General features: G+C 42.9%; 1 protein-coding gene across 3 annotated transcripts; it reads left to right on the top strand.

Annotated features, from left to right (window-relative positions):
• The first annotated feature begins 4,951 nt into the window (after positions 1 to 4,951).
• On the top strand, positions 4,952 to 21,218 carry LOC139217641 (hematopoietic progenitor cell antigen CD34). Of its 3 annotated transcripts, none has more exons than XM_070849021.1 (8): positions 4,952 to 5,143; positions 14,583 to 14,690; positions 15,320 to 15,585; positions 16,175 to 16,267; positions 17,899 to 18,019; positions 18,181 to 18,233; positions 19,198 to 19,347; positions 20,349 to 21,218. In XM_070849021.1, exons 1-8 carry the CDS (start codon positions 5,065 to 5,067, stop codon positions 20,535 to 20,537), a joined length of 1,059 nt encoding a protein of 352 aa, XP_070705122.1. In that variant the 5' UTR covers positions 4,952 to 5,064; the 3' UTR covers positions 20,538 to 21,218. The 3 variants fall into 3 exon arrangements, with proteins under 3 accessions (XP_070705122.1, XP_070705140.1, XP_070705131.1); XM_070849039.1 differs by lacking the exon at positions 4,952 to 5,143 and adding an exon at positions 12,769 to 12,811; XM_070849030.1 differs by lacking the exon at positions 4,952 to 5,143 and adding an exon at positions 12,786 to 12,829.
• The last annotated feature ends 264 nt before the right edge of the window (positions 21,219 to 21,482 follow it).

Raw genomic sequence — 21,482 nt, 5'->3', positions numbered from 1 at the left:
CCCTCCACTGTACCATCAAGCCTCAAATTCCATTTAGCACCACTGGAGTGTAGCCTTGAGGCTATCGAGGTATGCGAGCATCAGCTTCCTGCTCCTTTAATTCAATGCATACTGCATTATCAGAGCACACACAATCAAAGCAGGCACTGACATGAACAGTCTTGCCAGCGACAAACGATAGCTGTCCAAACCGAAAAAATCCCAGATGACTGTATAGACAACAAAACCCAAATGGCCACAGCTCAGCCTCTATCAGTAGCAACTTGCTTCAGGATTTATTGGATGAGCTAATCCATGACGGCATTCTTTTCCCCCCAGTTTGCTGTAGTAATTTCTCTTTAGTCCACTGGCAACGACACAGTCACTTGCAGACTCTGGTCCTAACTGTCCTCATTACTCACTACCTAACACCAGCAGCTGGATTCTTTAAATCGATGCAGGCGTAAATGGTTTCAGTTGCACAAACACATACAGTGAAAAGCAATAGATGAAGGGTTTAAATGATGTTCTGAGGAAGCTGATGTCCAGCAGGTTAATCTGGACAGCACACCAGTGTTGTGGTGCCATCTTCTGGCCAAAGTCATTATCACAATCGTGCCTCGGAAAACACAGACAGAATGAGCATTCTTCATTCATTCACTGTACACACCAGTTTGAGCACAAACTGGAATGAGAGAGACTGATCTTGTGACGGCTGTGAAAATGTGATCCAAGGCGAGGGCAAAGGGTAAGCATGTCAGTGACAAGAAGTGTCTGTTTCAGCACTGCTGCCTGAGGGGGTGTGTGTGAGTATGTCTGGTGCTTATGGAACATCTGCAGAGCCATGTGGTGGTTCTGTAGGTCATGACACGGACATACCCACAACCCAGACTGTGCCCTCAGACTGTGAAGAGAACACACACACACACAGGAGCGTCCTTGATGCACATTTTGTTTGGGGAAGAAGTGACTTCATCCATACAGCCCTTCTTTTCTTTCTCACTTGGTTTTTCTTCTTCCCGCTCACTCCAGGGCAGGGAGCTCACTGCTCAGCCCAGAGAGGTAACGGTCAACAATTGCTGCAGTTTGAAATGCTGTCCCCGCCCACTGCTGCTCCTCCCCCTCCCTAACCTTCCCTTACTTTCCCTCCTTCACGGCCTCCCTCTCCTGCACTCATGAAATCACTTCAAGACAGGCTCCCACCTACGTAGGCAATTGGTGAGCTTTGTGGGATTTATGCCTCCCATTTTCAAAGCTCCATAAAATGTGCATTACAACTTGTGTGTGTCTTTTTGTGATTGCGTGTGTCCCCGTGTGTTTGTACAAATAAATGAACCAAAATTACAGAAAAGCCTTCCAACGAGGACTTCAATCGAGGACGTCCTCAAAGACTTTGTGGGGAGAACGTAGCAACAGTTATTTAGTATCAGTGCAACATGTCCATCCCCCTTGTCTTAGACGTATCCCTGACAGACTGAGAGAAGATGACACTTTCCTCCTGAAGATCTTGCTGGCGGCAAATAAAAAGGTCATTACAAAATACTGGGTTTAGTAAAACTTTCCCCACTTCTGTCCTCTTCATCACTATTGTTAAAAACCTGCATATTATAGAGGAATCCAAAAGGAATTGTGAGAAAAAAAGTCGTGTTTATTTAGTGAATGATACACAACTTTCATAATTATCATATGTATCACGTGCAATATTTCATTTTAAATTAGGAACATTTCACTGATCATCCCATGACGTTATATTTGTTTGCTTTTTTTGTCTTGTTTCCTATTAATGTCCCTCTAATGTGTAAAAATGTGTCCTTGCAGTTCATTTAGCAGAGCATATCAATTGCTTTCTGTCTAATCTTGTGACTTAAGTCAAAACAGAACCATGAATCTCTGAAGCTATATTGTTCATTATGAGCGGGTGGCAAAGAAATTCTCTTCCCACAAAAGACTGTCACATTAGGAGAGTCGCCGTTTTACAACTTCCTGTTCAGAGCTCTGCCCGGGGCTCTTTACAAATAATCCATTGCTGGTGAACTGCTGCTTTCACACAGAATAAATAACACTCCTGGTAATGCAAAACATTTTGAAGATTACCGTTTTAAACTAAGCCATTAACAAAAGTCATTGCCTTTCATAAGATTCTGCACTAAACGTTTATCAGTAAAGCCTTAAATTCTGAGAATGGAAACTAAAAAAGACACAGTCCTCTGAGAATATAATCCATGACATATGCTGTTAATAAAATCTGGAGTTGGGTGAGGGCAATCTGCCACTGAAAGTAGCCTAGTAACTCTTCAGCCAACCCTCAGTAGTCGTAGGGGTGTCCAATTAGCAGCTTATAACATCCACTACCACAAAAATAAGACTTTCTGGCTAAAACACCAGTAAAACACCACATCCAAGAAGTGAAATATTATGGTTGGATTCAAGCAAGGTTGTTAAATCATCAACACACTTTAGCTAGCTTTAACCCATATAGTAAATTAGTAATGCTAATTGATATATTCAAAATTTGCATTCTTAAGAGACCAAATTAACTAAATTACCCGCAAGAGCCTCGTTTAAGCCCCAGAGAAACTGGAGGTTGTGCGTAACCTTTATAAATGTGCTTTAATGATCCATTCTCAGGGAAAATAGGCTGTCGCAACAGTGTGTTTCCTAGTTTGCCCTCAACACGTATGACGGACAATAACATTTGCTTTTTTCTGTTTGAGATCAAAAACAGGTGTGCATGTGTGGATGCAAATGCTTCCGCGGTGGAAAAAAAGAAAAAGCAAAAGAAAAGTAAGACAGAGCGTGCAAGTAAAAAAAAAAAAAAAAGTTGCATGTTCACAAACTGTTTGGCGACCGCTCAGAATTTCTGTGGTTTTTTAAAGTATAGGGTAAATCTAAAGGGGACTCCGAGTACAAGCAGAAAAGCACAACACTTCTCTTTTGATATTGAAACCGGTTGCTTATATTCTCCTGAGACACTCCATCACACATCTCAGAAAGCATTTAACACACATGCTCCGAGGTGCTTACGCTCGGCGCGTTGAACTAAAAAGTGCAGCCCTCAAATCGGGTTAAAACACGCTCGCAAGCTACACCAAAGTACACACTGCTGTCACAGAGAATCTACAGTACCAGCAGATATATGATGATTGCAATGTCCTGTTACTGAAGAAACAGTGGAGCAGCTAAAGGGGAGAGGGAGGCTGTGTTTTCAAACTCCATAAGCTGCAACAGATGTGCAGAACAGTCAATATAATATAAACAAATAAAGCCATATGGAGCCAGGCCTATAGGCTTTAAATCAAAGGATCCCAGTGTAAGAGATGTTTTCCAGATTGGCTTTCTGTAAAGTCTTAGGAGGAATGCTCTTGCTGTCTGTGCCGGTTTCCTGCTCTGTGACCATGACGAGCTACTCGGTGACACTCAGACCAAACACTGTCACAAAAGAAGACAGTGATAAGGACGCTGGGTGTCTAACGATGGAGTCTGACTGAACTTGCACATGAGGATGTATTATTACCTTTAACGTAACAAAAGAATGATAAATATTGAATTAAAGCACACACACATTACCTATTCTTAAGTCACAAAAATAGGTTCTAAGCTATTAAGCTCCGTGTAAGAGTGACAGAAGGAAAGGTACAAGGAGAGATATGCAAAGGAATGAGATAACAAAATTGCCTGCGTTTGTTCTGCTGTCCTTTGCCTTATTTCAATCTGACAAGCAGCTGTGATTCACAAGGACTCGAGTTGCAAAAATACTTAACCAGCTAACAGACTAATGAATGTTTTACTGGGGTGACACGACTGCTGCTGTCCAGCTGTGGCTGCTGCAATGGGCATGCCACTGATTCTGCTCTTAGCAAAGCTCATCTCGAGTCACAGTGAGGGGCCAATTGCCCACCTCAACACCCTGCTGTTTGAGCTGAATGTTTGATAGGGGTCTGGCAGAGTGGAAAGGGGGGTAACAGGGAGGAAATGGGGCAATGTGGGGGGGGAAGGAGGAGGATGGGGCCAAAACGGGGACAGGGGGACTACTGGCAATGGTACTGGTATCGAATTACAAGACCGTTTCTCCAGCATTTAAGAAGTGGCTGTGGTCCAGTTTATTTTTCTCGACTCGCTCTTGTTGCTACTTTTTGTTGTCTAGGAGGGTGGAGCTTTTTTTTTTTTTAACAAGTCATTTAGCATACCTTCACCAGTGGTTCCAGATGTGTGATTTATAGAGAGCATGAGAACTGCTAGCAAACGAGCTAACAAAAGTTAAGTAAAGATCCTCGAGTTGCAGGGGTGGGTGGGGGGTGGGGGTGCTTTCAGGACTCTGTGGAAGTGTGAAAGGTTTAAGTGGATCCTGTGGTGTCTTCACTACTTGGACGGCTGTTGTTGATTGATGGCCTGGCTGAGTGGTGGGGGCTCTGGGCCACTGAAATGGATTAAAAACTATTAGCATAACAGTGGATCACACTTTTGTTTCGAGTATGATATTCTGCTCCACGGTCTATCTCCATAAGCCTATTAAAGACCAGCGTGTCACTGCCTATTGTCAGCCATCACCTTTCATTGTGTGGTGGATTACGGCTCCCGTCCAGACTGGGTTCACAGCTCAAGCAGACATTGTAACTCAGTGTGGGGATGAAGTGAATAAAGAGCATTGATCACCAAAACATATTCTGCAGAGCTACAACACACATGCTGCAGCCCACTGATGGTGGATACAACACTCAATACTATTATGGATTTGTAGCATAAACACAGTTGCACAGTTTAAAAAAAAAAAAAAAAAAAATACACAACATCCCTACAAGACCCCATTCTCCTCCTTCCCTCCGTCTGCCTTGCTTCTCTTGGAGGGGTGGGGGCACAGGGTTAAAGTAACCAGTGGAAGACGGGGTGTAGGGCTGGGCCTCAGTAAGGGAGGGAGGGGGGGGGGGGCTATATAAAAACTGACAGAACACAAGAGGTGCTTTATCCACCCTGTCCCGCTCTGGGTAAGAGGAAACTCTAAAGTGTTCTGGCTCAACCAGCCTTACCCTTTTTCTTTCTCCTTCTTTTCACTCACATCCGTCGGACGTGTGCACGCTCAGGACGAGAATGGCAGCATCATCTGCTCAGAGAACACACTGCAAAATGTTGGCGCTTGCTTTGCTTCTGATCGCCTCAGTCTTGAATGGTAAGTAGTGAAAAATGCTTGCTGCAAAGAGGGTTAACTTCTCAGAGATTGTGTGTCCATCTACAGGGAGAGAGGGAGGGCCAGGAGAGGGTGGGGTTGGGGTGGAGGACGGCGCGTTTGAATGGTCTTTGAATTGAATCCAGGTTTTAACCCTACAACCCTTTTACTCCCTGGAATGCTAATATACTATCTCTATGCTGTAAACAAATATATAAACATGCAAGACGCCTCCATGTTTTCAAAAGGTTTTCATACTATTTTTCTCAAATATCCTGAGAGAGAAACATTACTTTGGAGTATACCTTGGCAAACAAAGGGATCATTTTTAGAGAGGACTTTTTTTAATTATGTGGAGATACAGTCTAAGTTGAGATATCTCTGCCAAAATAGAGCTTTCTGTTTTTAATTATGAATTTCCCTTTTGCCTTCCACTATTCAGTATTAAGACAGATAAGATGAGACAGAACTTTATTCATCCCAAGGGAAGCTGCAGCAGCAGTCGCAGAAGAAAGTAGAGCGCAAATATAAAATATCAACAAGGTGCAAATTCAAAAAATACACTGTGCCAAAAACATTACACACAGGTTAACAAAAAGCATAAACTTTTGTGAACCGTCCTCTGGCGCTATGTTTGCCATTGCATTGACCTGTTCCCAGGACCTTCAAGTGCTTCGAGAAATGTGTGTATTTATATTTAGCTGTGTAGCGTGAGGCAATTTGAAGCATGCACGAGAGGAGGGTGTGGAGTCAGGGGTGACTGATGAAGTTAAACTAAGTGTAAAGATGACATGTGCTTCACAATGCTGAGGTCTTTATACAATAGGAGAGGTAGTGAGAATTGTTTATCTAGACCTCATCTATTGTCTACATTAAAACCAATCAACCCCCGTAACGTTTTCACACCATCCCATCATTCTTATCCAATCAAAAGGGGTGCGGCCAGTTCAAGCGCATGTGCATCTCTGATGACCTCAGTAAATTTTGCAAACTGCTGTCTGTTTTAACTAACTAAAATTAATCACTTAGGATTAGTTTTTAATAAAACGTGCTCTCCGTCAGCCATGGGATGTAGTTTAAAGCCTATGAATTCACGCTGCTTATGTTCAAGCCAAGTACAAGTCAGAAGTGATGTGTGAGGAAATCAAAACCCACACCAAATAAGGCAATGAACAGTGTTTGCTTTTCCAAATGTAAAAATACTGCTCAATGGCTTGCTTAGGTGTAAAGATAAAAGATTAATCTAGATGAGTGAGCATATGCACGACTCCAGTTTCAACCCATAAATTGCCTCCAGTGGCAGGAAGACAAAACAAAAAAAACCCACATATCTGTGAAGGGTTTTTTTAGATGGATAAGCCAAGTTCAAGTCAAATGCAGAGTTCAAGATGTGAAAAAAAAAAAAAAAAAAAAAATGGTGCTGAGAATAAACTAAAGGTCTCCCATCATCCCCAGTGTTCGCTGTTGTAGCTGGATTGCTTAATTCAAACCTTCTGTCTTGTTCATGGTATATAGCTTATGGGAATGAGCTCATCAGCAGTCAAAGGCAGCTGCATCTGCTTTGGACATTGAAACTACCTTGACATTATTTTTCAACCTACAGATTCTGAATTAGAGGCAGCAACAGTTTTACTCTGTCTTTGAGAAGAAAAACACATCAGTCTCTCGATGTGCGCCGCAGTGTTTATCCTCTCTGAAAATCACAAGTTGCTAACACAGAGCAACTCAAAACATGTGACACATTGCAGTTGTACCAAATGTGCTTGTCAAAAAAGATGAATAGCAATGGAGCAGATATTATACAGATGGGAAACAGAGCAAAGACAAAGAAGATCACTTAAGTTTAACTATATTTCAGCTGCAGGACAAAGCATCTGTCTCCTGAGTCAGACAAAAATCCCTCTTGCTGAATTGTCTTGTCAGCTCTGAAGTGGGGAGCGGGACGCAGCTCTGCAAGGATAGGAAAGATGGGCTTATTGTACAACTTTACTGTGATGAGGTCAGAGCGGATTCACAGATGTTAGTGAGCATAACGGTTACCCAGACAACCAGGGGGTGGGAGGGTTGGGGTGGTAGAAGCACGGGCTGAACAGGAGATGATCAGGAACCCCCCGGGGGAAACCCCTGTTGGGGATGTCTAGCAGACTTCTTTTGGAAAAGCAGTGTGAGGGGTGAGGCGGACCAATGCACAGGCACTGAAAGACTTTGTTGTTACGGACACGACTGGAATGTCCCATTCATCGAAGATTTCAGTTTAAATATCTGAAAACTGTACTTATACCCAATTTTTGTAATACAGTTTAAGCTCTGCCTGCGCTGTGAAGTGGTTTTAGGAGGCTCTCTAGTTAAGCAACAAACCCGGCTGAACCTCGCTGCCAACCCCAGAGCATGTAATTATGTAAATCATTGTTTATGTAGTACCCATTGAAGTAACAGATGCACTAAAGAATCACAGAAACAATGTCAACAGCAGAGCTCATTCCTCTCGTGAAGAAAGTAGCACAGAGCGGGCCAAGTCAAATCCCAGAGTCAAGTGCGCCAGCGGTGGCAAGTAGACATCTGGGCGCACATACACATACTTAAGATCCTCACTCACTTGGGATAGCGTGTTTCATCCTCTCCTAATAGAAGAAAGGCTGCTTTTCCACTCAGCTCTTACCAGCTTCGTTTCTGAACCTCTTCCAGCCTCTGTACTTTTCGACTCTACTTACCCCTTGTGTATTCACCCACACCAAGCCTTGGCGTGGTACAGCCAAACAAACTGCTTTATCAAACAACAAGAGGAAGATGCCGGAATGCGCCCTGATCTATAAGTCAGATACATGTAAGGGAAAGGGAAGTCAAAGCCTGAGCGTCAGATGTCAACATGTACTCTAAAAAGTCAAAACGAGAGCGATTTATGTTTCAAAAGCGGGGAGCAAATCTTTGCTCGTTGACTGAGTGCACTCTAGTTCTGCGTCTTAATGGTCTATTATAGTAGTTTTCCCAATAATACCCCTGAATGCGTGCGCAAGCAATTACTCTGGTAGATTTTTTGAATGGTATAGTATCTCTCAAGTTCTTTCTGGACAAAATCAATGTTGAGCCTCTGAGCTATTGACGCGTAGATCTGCAACAGGATCTCCTACCTGCTTACACTCAAACCAGACAGGCTCATTCAAGGTACTGCACAAGGCAGTGAAACTGTAGTGGGACATTCTGAGCGTGTGTGTCAGAGTGGGGGTGGTGGTGGTGGTGGGGGTAGGGGGGGTGATATAATGTTCTCAATTGAAAGCAGATGTCATGTTTCCTGATTGTGGTCCCCTTGAAACAGGCATCATGCTTTTGATAAGGAGCTGCAGTGGCCTCGGGGTGGGGTTGGGTGAGCACTGCAGCTGGGCAGCACTGGGTGAAGTAAGTGCTACTTCAACGAGCCTGATTGAAACCATGAGATCCAGTTGCTTTTTGTGCCAAGAGAGTTGAATGGGCTGGGTTCTGCCGTTAATCGCTGTGACAGGAACGAGAGTGGAGGGGGGGGCGGCGTGGGGGTCAAGATACTGGGGTCAGCAGTCTGTTGTTTCAAAGAGGGTAGAGTTGCAGAGCATGTTTAACCCTAAGGGACCAGGCTCCGATGTCACATTCCTCAGCACACTCTTAACTCTCAAATTCTGATTTTTTAAGAGCAGCAGGATATTAAATCATGAAAGCGGCCCGAATGAATGATGTTTTCATTAATGCACACTTTCTAGAAGAGCCAGAAGGAGCTAACCACTTATACAGCTGGACAACATGTGCAAAATAATGCTGCACATGGCAATATATTTTTTGAATTTCACAATATCAACTAGCAACATCTGGAGCCACACCCAACTTTAACATCATTTCTTATTAGTGCATTTTAAAAACATTTAAAAAATGTGCATAGTTCAACTCATGGCTTAATTATGGGATGCCATATTGACAAACTTCAACTTAAAGGGTATTAAAGATTGATTACACATCATTGTTTTGTCTCATGTTGGGGTCGGTGCTGGAGGGGTAGGGTGGAGGAGATGTACTCTCTGACATCAGAGTGATGTCAGAGTGACGTCAGAGAGCCTCTAAGGAGATACTTTGACATAATATATTTTTTGGCAGGACCAGAAGCAGGCACAAAATTCAGTATTTAATTGAAATAATTGCATGTACTGTGTTTCACTATATAGACGGCATACAATCACTTATGCTTCCATTTTAAAACCCTTCTTGAATACTGCTCTGAAAACATAATGGTTTTATAATTGATTTAAATTGGTGGTTGCTGACCTGATGGTCATCAACCACCACGCAAGTTTGAGAGTAGGGGCGTTAAGGGACATGCTGGGCGCTCCATGCTGCCCCTTCCCACAGACCCAACTCCATTAACCCTGTGCAAGGCATCCATACATAACCTGCAGAGAGACACATAAGGAACATTTCCAGGGCTTGTAACCCTGATAGAAAAGAACACGCAGTATGTCTTGGGAGCGTTTATAGTAGGTGTCTGGGCTTGACAGACTCACACACTGGGTCAAAACATGACATAACATCTACAAACAGCTTCAAAACCAGCAGAAATATCGGTTTTGGCATCGGTCAAAGCTACAAACTTAATTTGTGGACAGGCAGATCTGACAGATAAAAGAGATGGCTTGATTTAGAGTTGGATTGTCTTAATTTCCAATGAAAAGAGTGCGTCATGTGGTAACTACTGCATGTTATATGTGGCAGCAAGAGTACTAGTAGAGCTTGCTAAATTATGCAAAGAAGACATGTGCCTTCGCATGGAACTTGTGCATGTTTAAGTATGACATACACCATGAAACAAGGTTGAGAGACTGAAAGCAGGCAAAGCTTTCTGGGTCCATGGAAGGAAAAAGTAGCTGTTACAACATGGCTCTTGGCATGTTGCTTTACATTACATTATGGTGTGGGAGGTGTGAGGGCTGCAGCCTACATCTCACCTCGGTAGATGCCTGGGATTAGCTGTGCGTGACTGGGAGAGGGCGAGCAGACAAAGAGGGCTGGGAGGGAGCAGGGCGTTGGGCTGCAGGCCTGTCTTCTTCCAAAGCCTGCCACATTCCTCCATCCGGCGTCCCAAGAGATGGGGGGGTGTGGGGTGGAACATTTCCAGACCGCAGCCGTCACTCAGAGCAATATGGTGGGAAAATCTTCAAGAGGGCAATGAAGTCAGGACCCAGGCTGTATAACGTATGGCGTCGGAGCTGATTAGGTTTGTCATGTTTGTGCAATGATAGCGAGACGCACGAGCGATGACTGATATCTATGCTGCTTTTTAACATTACACAAAAAGGAGGAATGAGAGACTGCGTGGGTTGAGGCTCAGGGGTTGTGAACGTCTCGTATGTACAGTACGTGAAATGGCTGAGTAAAGCCAGTGAATAATCACCTTAAGCTGTTGAGTGGAGGGTAGAGGGCAGGGAGGTGTTGATGGGTTCAGAGGTCACACTGTCAGGAACACTGTGCAGGAAGCGAGGCGGCAGCAAACACCGGAGACACCACTGTATTACTTACAGAACAAAGACACAGGTCAAGGCTACGATGTCATTTCAGTGGAGCAAGAAAGCTTACCTGCAGTTCTTCTCTTTGTAAATAAATACTACCGAAGCAAGCAAGAAAATAAAAGTGCTGTAATTAGTAATAGCCAGACCTGAAGCTTTTAGGTCTGCAATCAAAACAAAACAATAAAAGGCGGTGACTCAGATCCTGCTCTGTCTGTAAACGTTGGTCATAAGAGGCAATTATATGCAGAGGTTTCATTCCCCCTGGGCTCTGGTCTGTCAGGAAAGCTTGTTTGTGTGTGATGAGTGATGGCTGGTTGGAGAATAGGACAGAGTTTACTGGCCGTCTTGGCAGTGCTGCACAAAAACAAGCCCGTGTGTTATTGTCTGGAGCTATACAAAGATGTTTTGCTTTATGAAAAATGCAGCATGCAAATTTTTACAAGTGGTCCGTGACATCATTAGCGCAAGACTAGTAAAACACACTTGCTTTTTGCAGTATGGATTTGAATTCCTCCTTAATCCTTCAAACTCGAACATGTGCTGTATAAACAGGGAAATTGCGTTATAATGGAGCCAATTCCGTGATGGTTCTCTATATTTCAAAAAAAAAAAGGAAACGTGAATTCATTTCCAGTCTCTCGCCACAAAATCTTCCCAACGTCCCATCAGAGACAGCTCATATCCTCAAACTGTTACTGAAAACTAAACATACCCACCAGCCACAGTGTTATTCTTTAAATCTTTTTTTTTTTACACCACTGACAGAGTTTTACCCTCCAGTCCACTACAAATCACCCGATGACAGAAAGTGATCACAGAGCTGAAACAACACATTTCAGCCTCTGCACTCTCGCACTCCCGTGTGTCACATTTGTATGAGAAATCCTGATTTATGTCCGACCATCTCACCCATTTTGAACCTCATCCTTTTCCGGTAAAATAAACAGCCAGACCACCCAGAGATGGGTGAAGGATGGCAGCTGTGGACTACAGGCTGCAGACCAGGGGTCTAACAGACAGACTTAACAAGGTTAGGGAGTCCTTGACCTGTTGCCGGTACACACCCACGCTAATGCCCCTAATGGTAAACCAGAGACGCCAAGGATAGAGAGATGAGGCACTAAATTCGGCAACATTCTGGCTCCACAGAGAAACTTGAGCGTGTCTACAAGAGAGCTTTCTTGCCTTTAATTGTAGGCTTGACGCGAGAGAGGAAAATGCAAAACTGCCTAAAGGTCAGTGTCAGTAATGTATTTTCTCATGTATTTCAATCATTTACTAAGTGTAGGTTTATTTCCCCCGGACAGATACTGTATGACAGACAGCTGCAATGGACACTTGCAAACACTAAACATACCAGAAGACCTCCTTGGAGATTACTGCCCCACCTGCTAGCATGGCACACATAGTGTTTACTCTGCACTGGTGGCACCTGCCTGTCAGAATGATTTACCAAAAGGAAGTCAGTGGACATTTGTCACAGTGCCACTATTGTGTGAATATACAGTATGCCCCTCAAGTAGTGACCAGAGACAGTGAGAAGACCATGAGGAGACAATCGAGTGTAACAGAGGAGAAAAACAACTCGTATTGTACAAGAAAAGCAAAAGGGGGCAAAAAGCACGAGGTATTCTATGAGGTATTAAGATGGCCGACAAAGATTAAAGTGCAGCATTACTTGGATTTTTTTTTGTATTTCAACTGAGTAAATGAAATGATAACAATACCAGCAGCAATTAACTTAACGGCTTAAAACTCCAGATTGGAACATGCTATTACTTTCAAATTAAACAGGTCGTTAGTTATCAGATTACTAAGCAAAACTTAAATCAGTCTGAAATATTTCTTTATGCTGGAAAATCTTTGTTTGCATTAGTTGTAGTCCTAAACACAAGAGTCCTGCAGGCCAACTTAAAAACACAGAAAATGCTCAAATGCAAACTGTCAAATCAAATGTTTGGGCATACCTGTAATTTACAGTACATGATTAAATCTAATGCGTTACAGTCACATGTTCACAACAACAAAAGGCATGAGTGGCAGTAAAAAAGTAGTTCAACACGGGGCAGCACACTGCAATTACAATAATCTGAAATCAATCACAAACTCAATCTGGCGACCAGCGAGAAATGACATGCGAGAGAGTGAGGTAATGAGATCTGCAGAGGTAAGGCATTATGGGAATGCTTTGAGAGTGAGGTAATGCTGTTGTTGTTAGACAGAGCGAGGGATATCTGGGTAAAAGGAGCGCATGCTGGATATTCTGGTTTGACTTCTGGATCCTACCCATGCAATTTGACCTGAGCAAATTAGAGGAGCTCAGCGGCTGCAGGGTGTGGCCGCATATTTCTCAACTTAACACAGAATTCGTGATTGTGGCTGGGATCACCTGGAAATTATCTCGGTGACTACGACTTTGCAGGTGAAACGATTCAAAAGGAGAAAGACTCAACCTATCAAGACTTAGATTTAATGTTGTAATTCATCAAGGACCCTTGCCCCAAAGTCATATGACTCCTTGAAAATGGAAAATGGTATAATAGCCTACTGCATTATTCAAACCTGTGGAAAAAGTGATGTTTTCAATAGCATCATTACCTGGCACCTTTTAATGGCACATTTAATAGGGGGTGTTAACAGGGTTGATGGAAAATCTCAGAAACTTATTTTGTTTATCCCGTGCCTGCCCAACCTAAAGTAAGTCACTGTGACCACACAATCTTTTGCAAAGCCTCACAGTGAGTCAGATTGTATTTCAAAGTAAATGACTTCATGAAGTGATCCGAGGATCTGAGGGCATCAGTTATCTGCTGCAATAAGATCTATTACCTAATCTTCCATCACTACAGAGTCCTCCTGGGACACAAGGGGATCTTAGTGGGAGCACACCAGAGAGGTGTCTCACACACTGCATGAGTTCATGCATTAGGAACATAATTGATGTTAAGATAACACACATTTCTCATCAGCCTAAATGGGTTTTCACACACAAAAAGCCCACACAATCTAATATCACATTGCAAGATACTAAGACTTCAACAGACATTGATTAAGAAGAATTAACAAGATTGATCAACAAGAATTAGAAAAGTGCGGAGTTTCCGTGTGCAGTTTTAAAAGCATAAACTTATTTATCTTCAGGAAAGGCCATACACAGCAGAAGCCCAGCTGCGTGTGCTTGCCAACCTGTACTGAATAGTGTTTGTACTTAACGCCAGTAGGTTAAGTGGAGTTTGGCACAGAAATAATAAACCTGAGATGCCAACAGACAATCACAAAGGGGCTTTTAACAGCTACACAGAACTCATATCCATCCACCTAGAGTCAACAGCACACTTCTGGTACACAGCACATCTTTATAATATACAATTATATTTTACATAATATATGTATAAATAATATATATATAAAAATTTTAAACTATTTGGCGAGTCCATTACATAGCTAACAGCATGTTTGCCACGAGCTGATTTCTGAGAAGTTCATAGCATTCATCCCAGTGGGAGTGAGCAGGAGGTCAGAGCTTTTGCCTGGGAGACCAGTCCAGGTCCTGTACTGAGGGACGGTTTATTAGCTCAGGCTGAGCAGAGGAAGTAGTCCAACTACTGGGTTACTAATTACAGAGAGTTCTTCGGTGCTGAGAGTCATCGATTTAAGGCCACATCCTGAGAGTTGTCAGAGTTTTACTGCACAGCACATCCGCAAACTGACTATGACAATTACAAAGCTGAGAAGAGTTACTTGAATTCAAAAGGAAATTTCAAGTGAACCATGTTCAGTTGAAACGGTAGCAGCTTATCACTTAGTTTGTATGTAGGATTTATGCAAGTATGTGATGGCGTTTTCTCACTGATCTGATGAAATGTCATTGCCCCTATGTAAATGACGTAGTGACATTAAGCATTATTCTGATTTTACAGTGGGAGTCATGGCGCAGGAAGAAGAGGTCGTTGCAGCGACGGTGCCATCTGTGAACGCAGAGGAATACATACGAGGAGACATGATTCCAAAGGCCTCTGACGAGCCTGGTAAGAATCACCGACAACACTCTTGTGTGGGTTTACTCTATAGATTGATTTATCAGCACACATGAAAGGCTCACCGGTGGGACAAAAATGCACGCTCACATCCTCTCAATAAAATCATCAACTTGTTTAAAGTGTCCTTGTTGGGACCGAATTAAACTTAACTGTGTTTTATGAGGAGGGTTCTGAGGTTTTGATACATTAACTGTAAGTAAGTAGAGACCAACTACGTATCCCCACCAACCAATACAGGTCATGCTTTAATGACAATAAAATTAATTAAATCACTGAGCCTAAAGCAAAAACAGGCCAGTGCAACATTAACCTGATCAAATAGAGGAAGAAGTTCTACGTGACGTCCTAGACAAGCAGTAACTGGATTGCATAAGCGTGACAGGTTTGGTCCCGTTGACATGTGGTACATTTACAGTGTAACTAAGGCCCTGGGTTGCAGCTGTAGTTGAAATGACATCTCTTTTTTGAAACTGCATAATAAGCTAAAAACCCATGCATACCAACCATCACATAAACTGTAAAACACATGCTCTGCTTCTGTTGCCAACACCTGGCGGCACATGTGGACTGTTTCAATGTCTAACCACCTAACTATTTTAGCTGAATTGCTTTTGCAGAGCCAGAGGATGGCCAAGGCCAGATCGTGGTTCTTCCTACTGTGGGATCTCTGGAAACGACTGAGCAGCCTACAGCAGCAACAGCTACGGAAGCGGCAGGACAGGCTGAAGACGACCAGGACAGCAGCCCTGCCACTCCTGATCAGGCGGCTGACGAGGAAACCGAGATCACCGCTGAGATACAAACTGATGTCCCAAAAATCGAACAACCACAGACCCCAGCACCGATCCCTGCCAGAGGTGACGGCCCCAACAACGTTCCACAGGTACGTTGAAGATGAAGAGGTCCCTTCAGATCACACAGTCTGTGATTAAGTAATGTAGATGCAAGCTTACTGGTTTGTAATAAGCAGCCTGGCTGTGTATGTAAACTACAATTGAGAGAAACATGTTATCTGACAATAACTGCCAAATGTCAAATATAAAATAAGACTACCATCTATTTAAAGTCACTTATTTTAGAATAATAGAAACCACAGGATAATAATCAAATATAGTGATATTGTAGCATCTATACTCAAATCTATATTATTTATTGCTAGTCTGACTTTGGAGTGTTGGAACACATTTTTCGCATCAAATTTTTAAATGACACTGATACATGACACATTTGCAAATGGTTCTCCTCTAAACCAAGAAGGAAGAGCAGTAGTATTTTTTTGCATAACAAAATAGGGATGTATTTTCGTACCTCTGAGAAGTGTGTCTTCGCGGGGCACATTTGTCTGGTACTGTTTACAAATTATGTGGTTCCCGGATAAAAAATTGTAGTGTGTGAATGATTGGCCTCAGTCCCATAACCACTGGGACTCTTTGATCCGTCGTGTGATTAGGAGTTTTGGTTTCTCTCTGCAGCCGGTGCCACAGGACGATGTTGTCTGCGTCAGCAAAGACGCAGTCCAGGACAAAAACGCTGTCAATCTAAGACTCAGGACTTCTTCCAGCTGTGTAAGTTCAGAAAACACCTCCCTGTGTCTGTTTACGTATCTACTTATATGCCGTATAGATGATACAACAGAGAGGGCAGCAAAGAATCTTACAGGGGTCATATGATCCTGCAGGAGTGTAAAATATTGATGCACACACACACACGCACGCACGCACGCACGAGAAGGAAAACACACTCTTGCTTAGTTAGTCGTTTTTATGCCATTCCCAGTTGGCCATCAGCTTGATAAACACAAGCTCAGCTGGAGATTCATCTTAATTTAAGAGGCAGTGAGTGTTACATCTTGGATGCCCATACAGACTTCTACTTCTTAAACGGAGAGGAAAGTCCAGGAGATTTGTCTTGCATGTGACCCGGGGCATGGATTGAGCTGTGAGGGGGGCATAGCGGGTGGGCTCGCCGCTGCTGTAGAATGTATAATGTATAGAGGCCTGAAGCAGCAGTGTGGAGGTGTGTGTGTGTGTGTGTGTGTGTGTGTTTAGAAACACTAATTCTTCAGTGTCTCTGGATAACAGCTTTGAGGTCTACAAGAATCACAGTGCCTGCGTGGTGGTCCGAACACACTAGATGTGATTTCAGCTAGCTGTGGCTCTCATGTAGCCTGAGCAGTAAATACAGTATTGCCCATTTAAACAATGTGTAAACACCTGTAAATAGCAAACAGAGGGTTCCTTATGTACTCAGAAAAAGACATTAACTGCAATCAACAAACCCAGGGTTACTATAAATATGGCTTTCCCTGATTTTGTTTTCCTGAAGAACATGATCATTTTTGCTCAGTCCATCCATACGCTTCACTTTCTGCTAATCTAACTACAATAAATGCCAGTTTGAAGTTCAACAAAGGTTTTGGCAATTTAACTAATGGTACAATAGCTCTAGAGAGGACCTTAAGATCTTTAATGAACTCTGACGCTTATTGCAATATAGTTTCAAAGTGAGTCATGGTTTAATCTAATTTGGTGCAGCCGTAATATGCTTGTAAACTATTTAAACGTAAAGACTTTATTATGTTATGTAATGTTGCTTGATGAGGAGGACTGACGTACTAAGGAGGGTTTGAACGCTTTGACACCTGCGTTGTTTAAGCAGTGGATTCGCTCAAAAATGGCATTTTGTATTCCTAATACATGAGACATATCTGAGACATGGGACATTAAAGCATGACATGGAATCACATGAACTGGCTTCTCAAGACAAAGACTTCCAGATCTGGTTCCCTGTGTCCTGCCCTACCCTATGCAGTCTTGTCAGAAAGCCATCGGTCCACTCCTGAACTGGGATCAAACGCTTCTACAGAGAGGAAGATTCTGATGTTTGGATCAGATTACATCAGGGAAAAGGTTGTGCAGAGGGCTGTGATAGCCCTTATTGGATTAAAGACTGAGAAAGATAAAGAACCAGAGAGTGAATGGATTAGAGGTGGAGTGGGAGATTTAAGGCGATAGTAAAAAGGTATGTGTTGTGATTTTGCGGGGAGCTAAGCGTTTGGGATTTGCTTTGAGTGTCACATGCAATCTAGAATTAGCTGAATAAAAATTGCCCACGTTGAAAAAAAAAAAAAGAAAGAAAAAAAATTAAAAAAAAAAAATTCCAATACTAAATATCTTTTATTTTGGTCTCCTTGCAGAAAGACACCAAAGTGAGGATTGAAAGTGTTCTTGACGAGCTGTGTGGTGAAGACTGCAAGCTAGAGATCTACCAGGAGGACAACTCAGCCGAAATCCTTGTATCTGGAAAGTATGTTGAAGGTAAGTAATATTTTCATGGTAATACGCTAAAAGAAATATGATGATAGCCTCAGGTGAGCACCTGTTATGAGGCTGCGTTTTAAGTCTTATGAATAAAACCTCTGAAGAAAAATGTACAGCAACAGGAAAATGTTTTTATTAACTTTTCTTGTTATTTGCAGGTGATGTTGCGGGCATGGCTAACAAGTTCAACAATGACAACATCAAAGATAAGGTACAGTACCTTGTATTGTAGAAATACTCTACACATGTATATTTACCATGTCCTTATAGTATTACATACAGTATAGTGGTGGTATAGTATTCAGTTGGGAACTGTAGAATCATGTGTGACTGCCATTCGCCTCCAAATGTATTTTGTTTGTACCTTTTCTATAGGCAGGACAAAGGTACTCAGTGTCACATGTCCAACCAATGTCACACCCCGATGGGCCTGTAAAATACACACCCAAGAGTAAAACATTTTCTAGGCTCAGCCTCCATAAATTTACTGGTTATCTAAAATTCAAAACTAGACGGGAAAATACACCAGGGAGGAGAAAAACACTGCCCGAGTTTGTAGACTTTTCCAAAGGCTTCAAGCTGCCAGGCTGACAGTCTGTGTGACAAACAAAAAGCCAACAAACAATCCACTTGTCAGCTGCAAAACATTTTTTCTACTACCTAGGGAACAATCTCGGGTTATGGGAGTGCCTGTCGCAGCCTTCTGTCTCTGCATTCGATGTACGCTACATTTCCCTCTTTACTCTACCATGTACTGAGTGGCCTCATCAGCACTTTGCAAGTGTTTCAGCCAAGCAATCACTCTTCATTATACTGTCTGCAGTCTGTTCACTGGCATCCTTTTGGTTTGACGCTGCCTTAAAGGCAACACTGCCAGTACTGTAGGTACATCTCTATAGACAAAGGCTTTGGGTGGGCCGGTTTGATTCTTTTCTAACTTTCAGTCACAATAGAGAAGACGACAGTAACCAGATAACGAAAATGTCCTTCTGCCAGCAGAACAACTGCACACAATGCACACCTTGACATTGCATTGTATCGCGCATTTTCATGCGTGTCAGATTCCGTCTGTTCAGAGTGTTTGATGGTTTGCGTGGTTTGCTAGAGGCACTGTAATTTTGACTTTGTATAAACACACAAAGTGAAATGTTATTTTGTTGTCATTTCATCATCAGACTGATGTGGAGGAGGCTGTTCCTCGTTGGGGGAAAAACTCCAAGCTGGTGCTGGTTTCCTTGCTGCTGACTGGCCTGTTGCTGGCTGCACTGCTGGTGGCCGGTTACTACCTCAAGACCCACCGCAAGAACTCCAAAGGAGTCAGACTGGTGAGTAGATCAGAGGAGGTGTGCCCCACTGTCAAAAATCTGTAGCCGTTTACACTCCAGGAAACATTTAAGTTGTTTTGGTCGCATCACAGATATCATTGCTATAATCTCATTTAAGCTACATTTGCACTAATGAGGCCAGCTATTACACAAAACGTACTGACAGTGACCCTGGACAAACGTGTTCTTTCTATTGCCCCATTCAGCGTTTAAAATGTGAATAAAGAAAAGCACAATGACAATGATGCAACCACCTTTACCGACTAACCAAAGATAATTTGGCCCCACTAGATCCAGTCTACTGAGGAAATTCTACACAGAGACTGTTTATTTGAAAAACAAAACAAAAAAACATATGGATTTGAGGTCCATGTTTGACTCATATGTCCCTTAACTCAAATCAGCATCGAGTCCTTTCTGCCTCCTCTACTTCGACCCCTTGCCAAAGGGGCTACAGATGGTTTTAGTTGGGTTTTTTTTTTTTCCCAATCTCATGACATCATTTTTTAAAGCATTCGCATATGGGGGCACACCCATACAATGGTTTGGATGGAGCAGACTGGAGACTTGCCTTTGTTTGGAGTCTTATTTACTGAATATGTTTCTGTCACAGGCATCAAATATTGTCCTCTAAGTTCTTGCCTACAGACAAAGCAACTCACCAAACTTAAGCAAAGTCAGTTACAAAGGGTTCACATTTTCAGCTAGAAGCAAAGTAAAACAACAAACGTGCATGCGTACTGTTAACCTCCCAACGGTAACACAATTACCAAAACCCCTCTGTGCACACACAGCTGAAACCCATAAACCTCATTAACAAGGACTGCATCTGTTTATATTTGAACGCCGCCCACTGAAGCAAACCCATTTTCAATCACGCACTTTCTTGCTTGTTTGCATGACATATTTGAGCAGTAATGTGAAACCTGTTGGTGTTAAATGTGCCACTCTTACACCTGTATGAGCTCTGATATCAACCGTGTTTGTGTGCTTTCCCAAAGGCCGAATCCTTCCAGGTGGATGAGGAGAACCAGGCCAACACCCTGGTATCCGTCGCTCCCCTTCCCCAGGAGCCCCTTGACAAGCCCACCGCCAACGGCGACTCTCCGCCGGAAAATGGGACCAACCCAGCCCCCACCACAAACGGACACTCTGCCACTCAGACCCCAATTGCTGACACTGAGATGTGAATCATGACACCCCTGACCTCCTGTTCTACCCATCACCCGCTGGGACACACTACCCACAAGCCCCTCTGCTGCCTCAGAGACTGTCCACGCCCTGAGACACATTCAACACCAACCCAACAAAGACATTCACCTCCCCTCTTCCTCTCCTCTGCCTCCACCTCCCCAGCAACAACGATGACGCTCATGACTATGATCACGACAATGAAAATGCCTCTAATGTGAAAAGTTTGGGACCACTGGCCTTCGCTGGTGTCAAGAGGAGCCTACGTAGCCTGTGTTTGAGCCCGAGACTGCTCAGCGGGGCACTGGCTGGGATTTGTTAGCTGCCCCGACTTCAGTCTAGCTGTAACAATCATTGTAGATTCACCAAACAACACTAAATGCGTGCTGTTGATCCCTGACGAAGAAGCAGCGAATGCTCTATTATTTCAATCCACAGTTGTGGTGCTGTGAAACCAATGAAGCCAGGCAGTTGAAAGGAGACCTGTTTTTGTACTGTTGTAAAAAAGGACTGACGCTCACTGCTTGATGTTTTTTTTTTTCTATGTGATTCAGAAAATGTTTGGTTTTTTTAGCCTCTCTATTTGCCTTAACCTTTGTAAGACCTATAAATTGTGACAGGCAAAAAAAAAAAAGTGAATAAAAGAGACCCATCATGTTTGAATTCACTGAAAATATATTTTCTCACAGACTTGTCAGACTGCATCATTGTAAACATTCTTCGTAAAAGGCAAAGACCAGTTGACAGTGTTAGCAACGTCCAAAATACTTAAAATAGCGAGCAACCAGCATTTTCTTTGGTTTTATTGATGAATGAAATGATGCTATTCATAACATGGAAATGTCAGCTGAAACTATTAGTATTTGCCTCAATGCTTTTGAAAGACAATAATATGAACAAGTAAACCTTGATAACTACTGACCTTTGGTCAAAGTTTAACTGGC

The sequence above is a fragment of the Pempheris klunzingeri genome, chromosome 2 (genome assembly GCF_042242105.1).
Source record: "Pempheris klunzingeri isolate RE-2024b chromosome 2, fPemKlu1.hap1, whole genome shotgun sequence".
Classification (NCBI taxonomy): Eukaryota; Metazoa; Chordata; class Actinopteri; order Acropomatiformes; family Pempheridae; genus Pempheris; species Pempheris klunzingeri.
This window is presented reverse-complemented; position numbering and strand designations above follow the sequence as displayed.

Bases quoted from the DNA above. Each gene is read 5' to 3' on its own strand.
- LOC139217641 (XM_070849021.1), top strand. From the start codon at position 5,065: ATGGCAGCATCATCTGCTCAGAGAACACACTGCAAAATGTTGGCGCTT. The intron at 15,586-16,174 runs GTACGTTGAAGA...TTCTCTCTGCAG, and splicing joins GCCCCAACAACGTTCCACAG to CCGGTGCCACAGGACGATGT. The intron at 18,234-19,197 runs GTACAGTACCTT...TTTCATCATCAG, and splicing joins ATGACAACATCAAAGATAAG to ACTGATGTGGAGGAGGCTGT.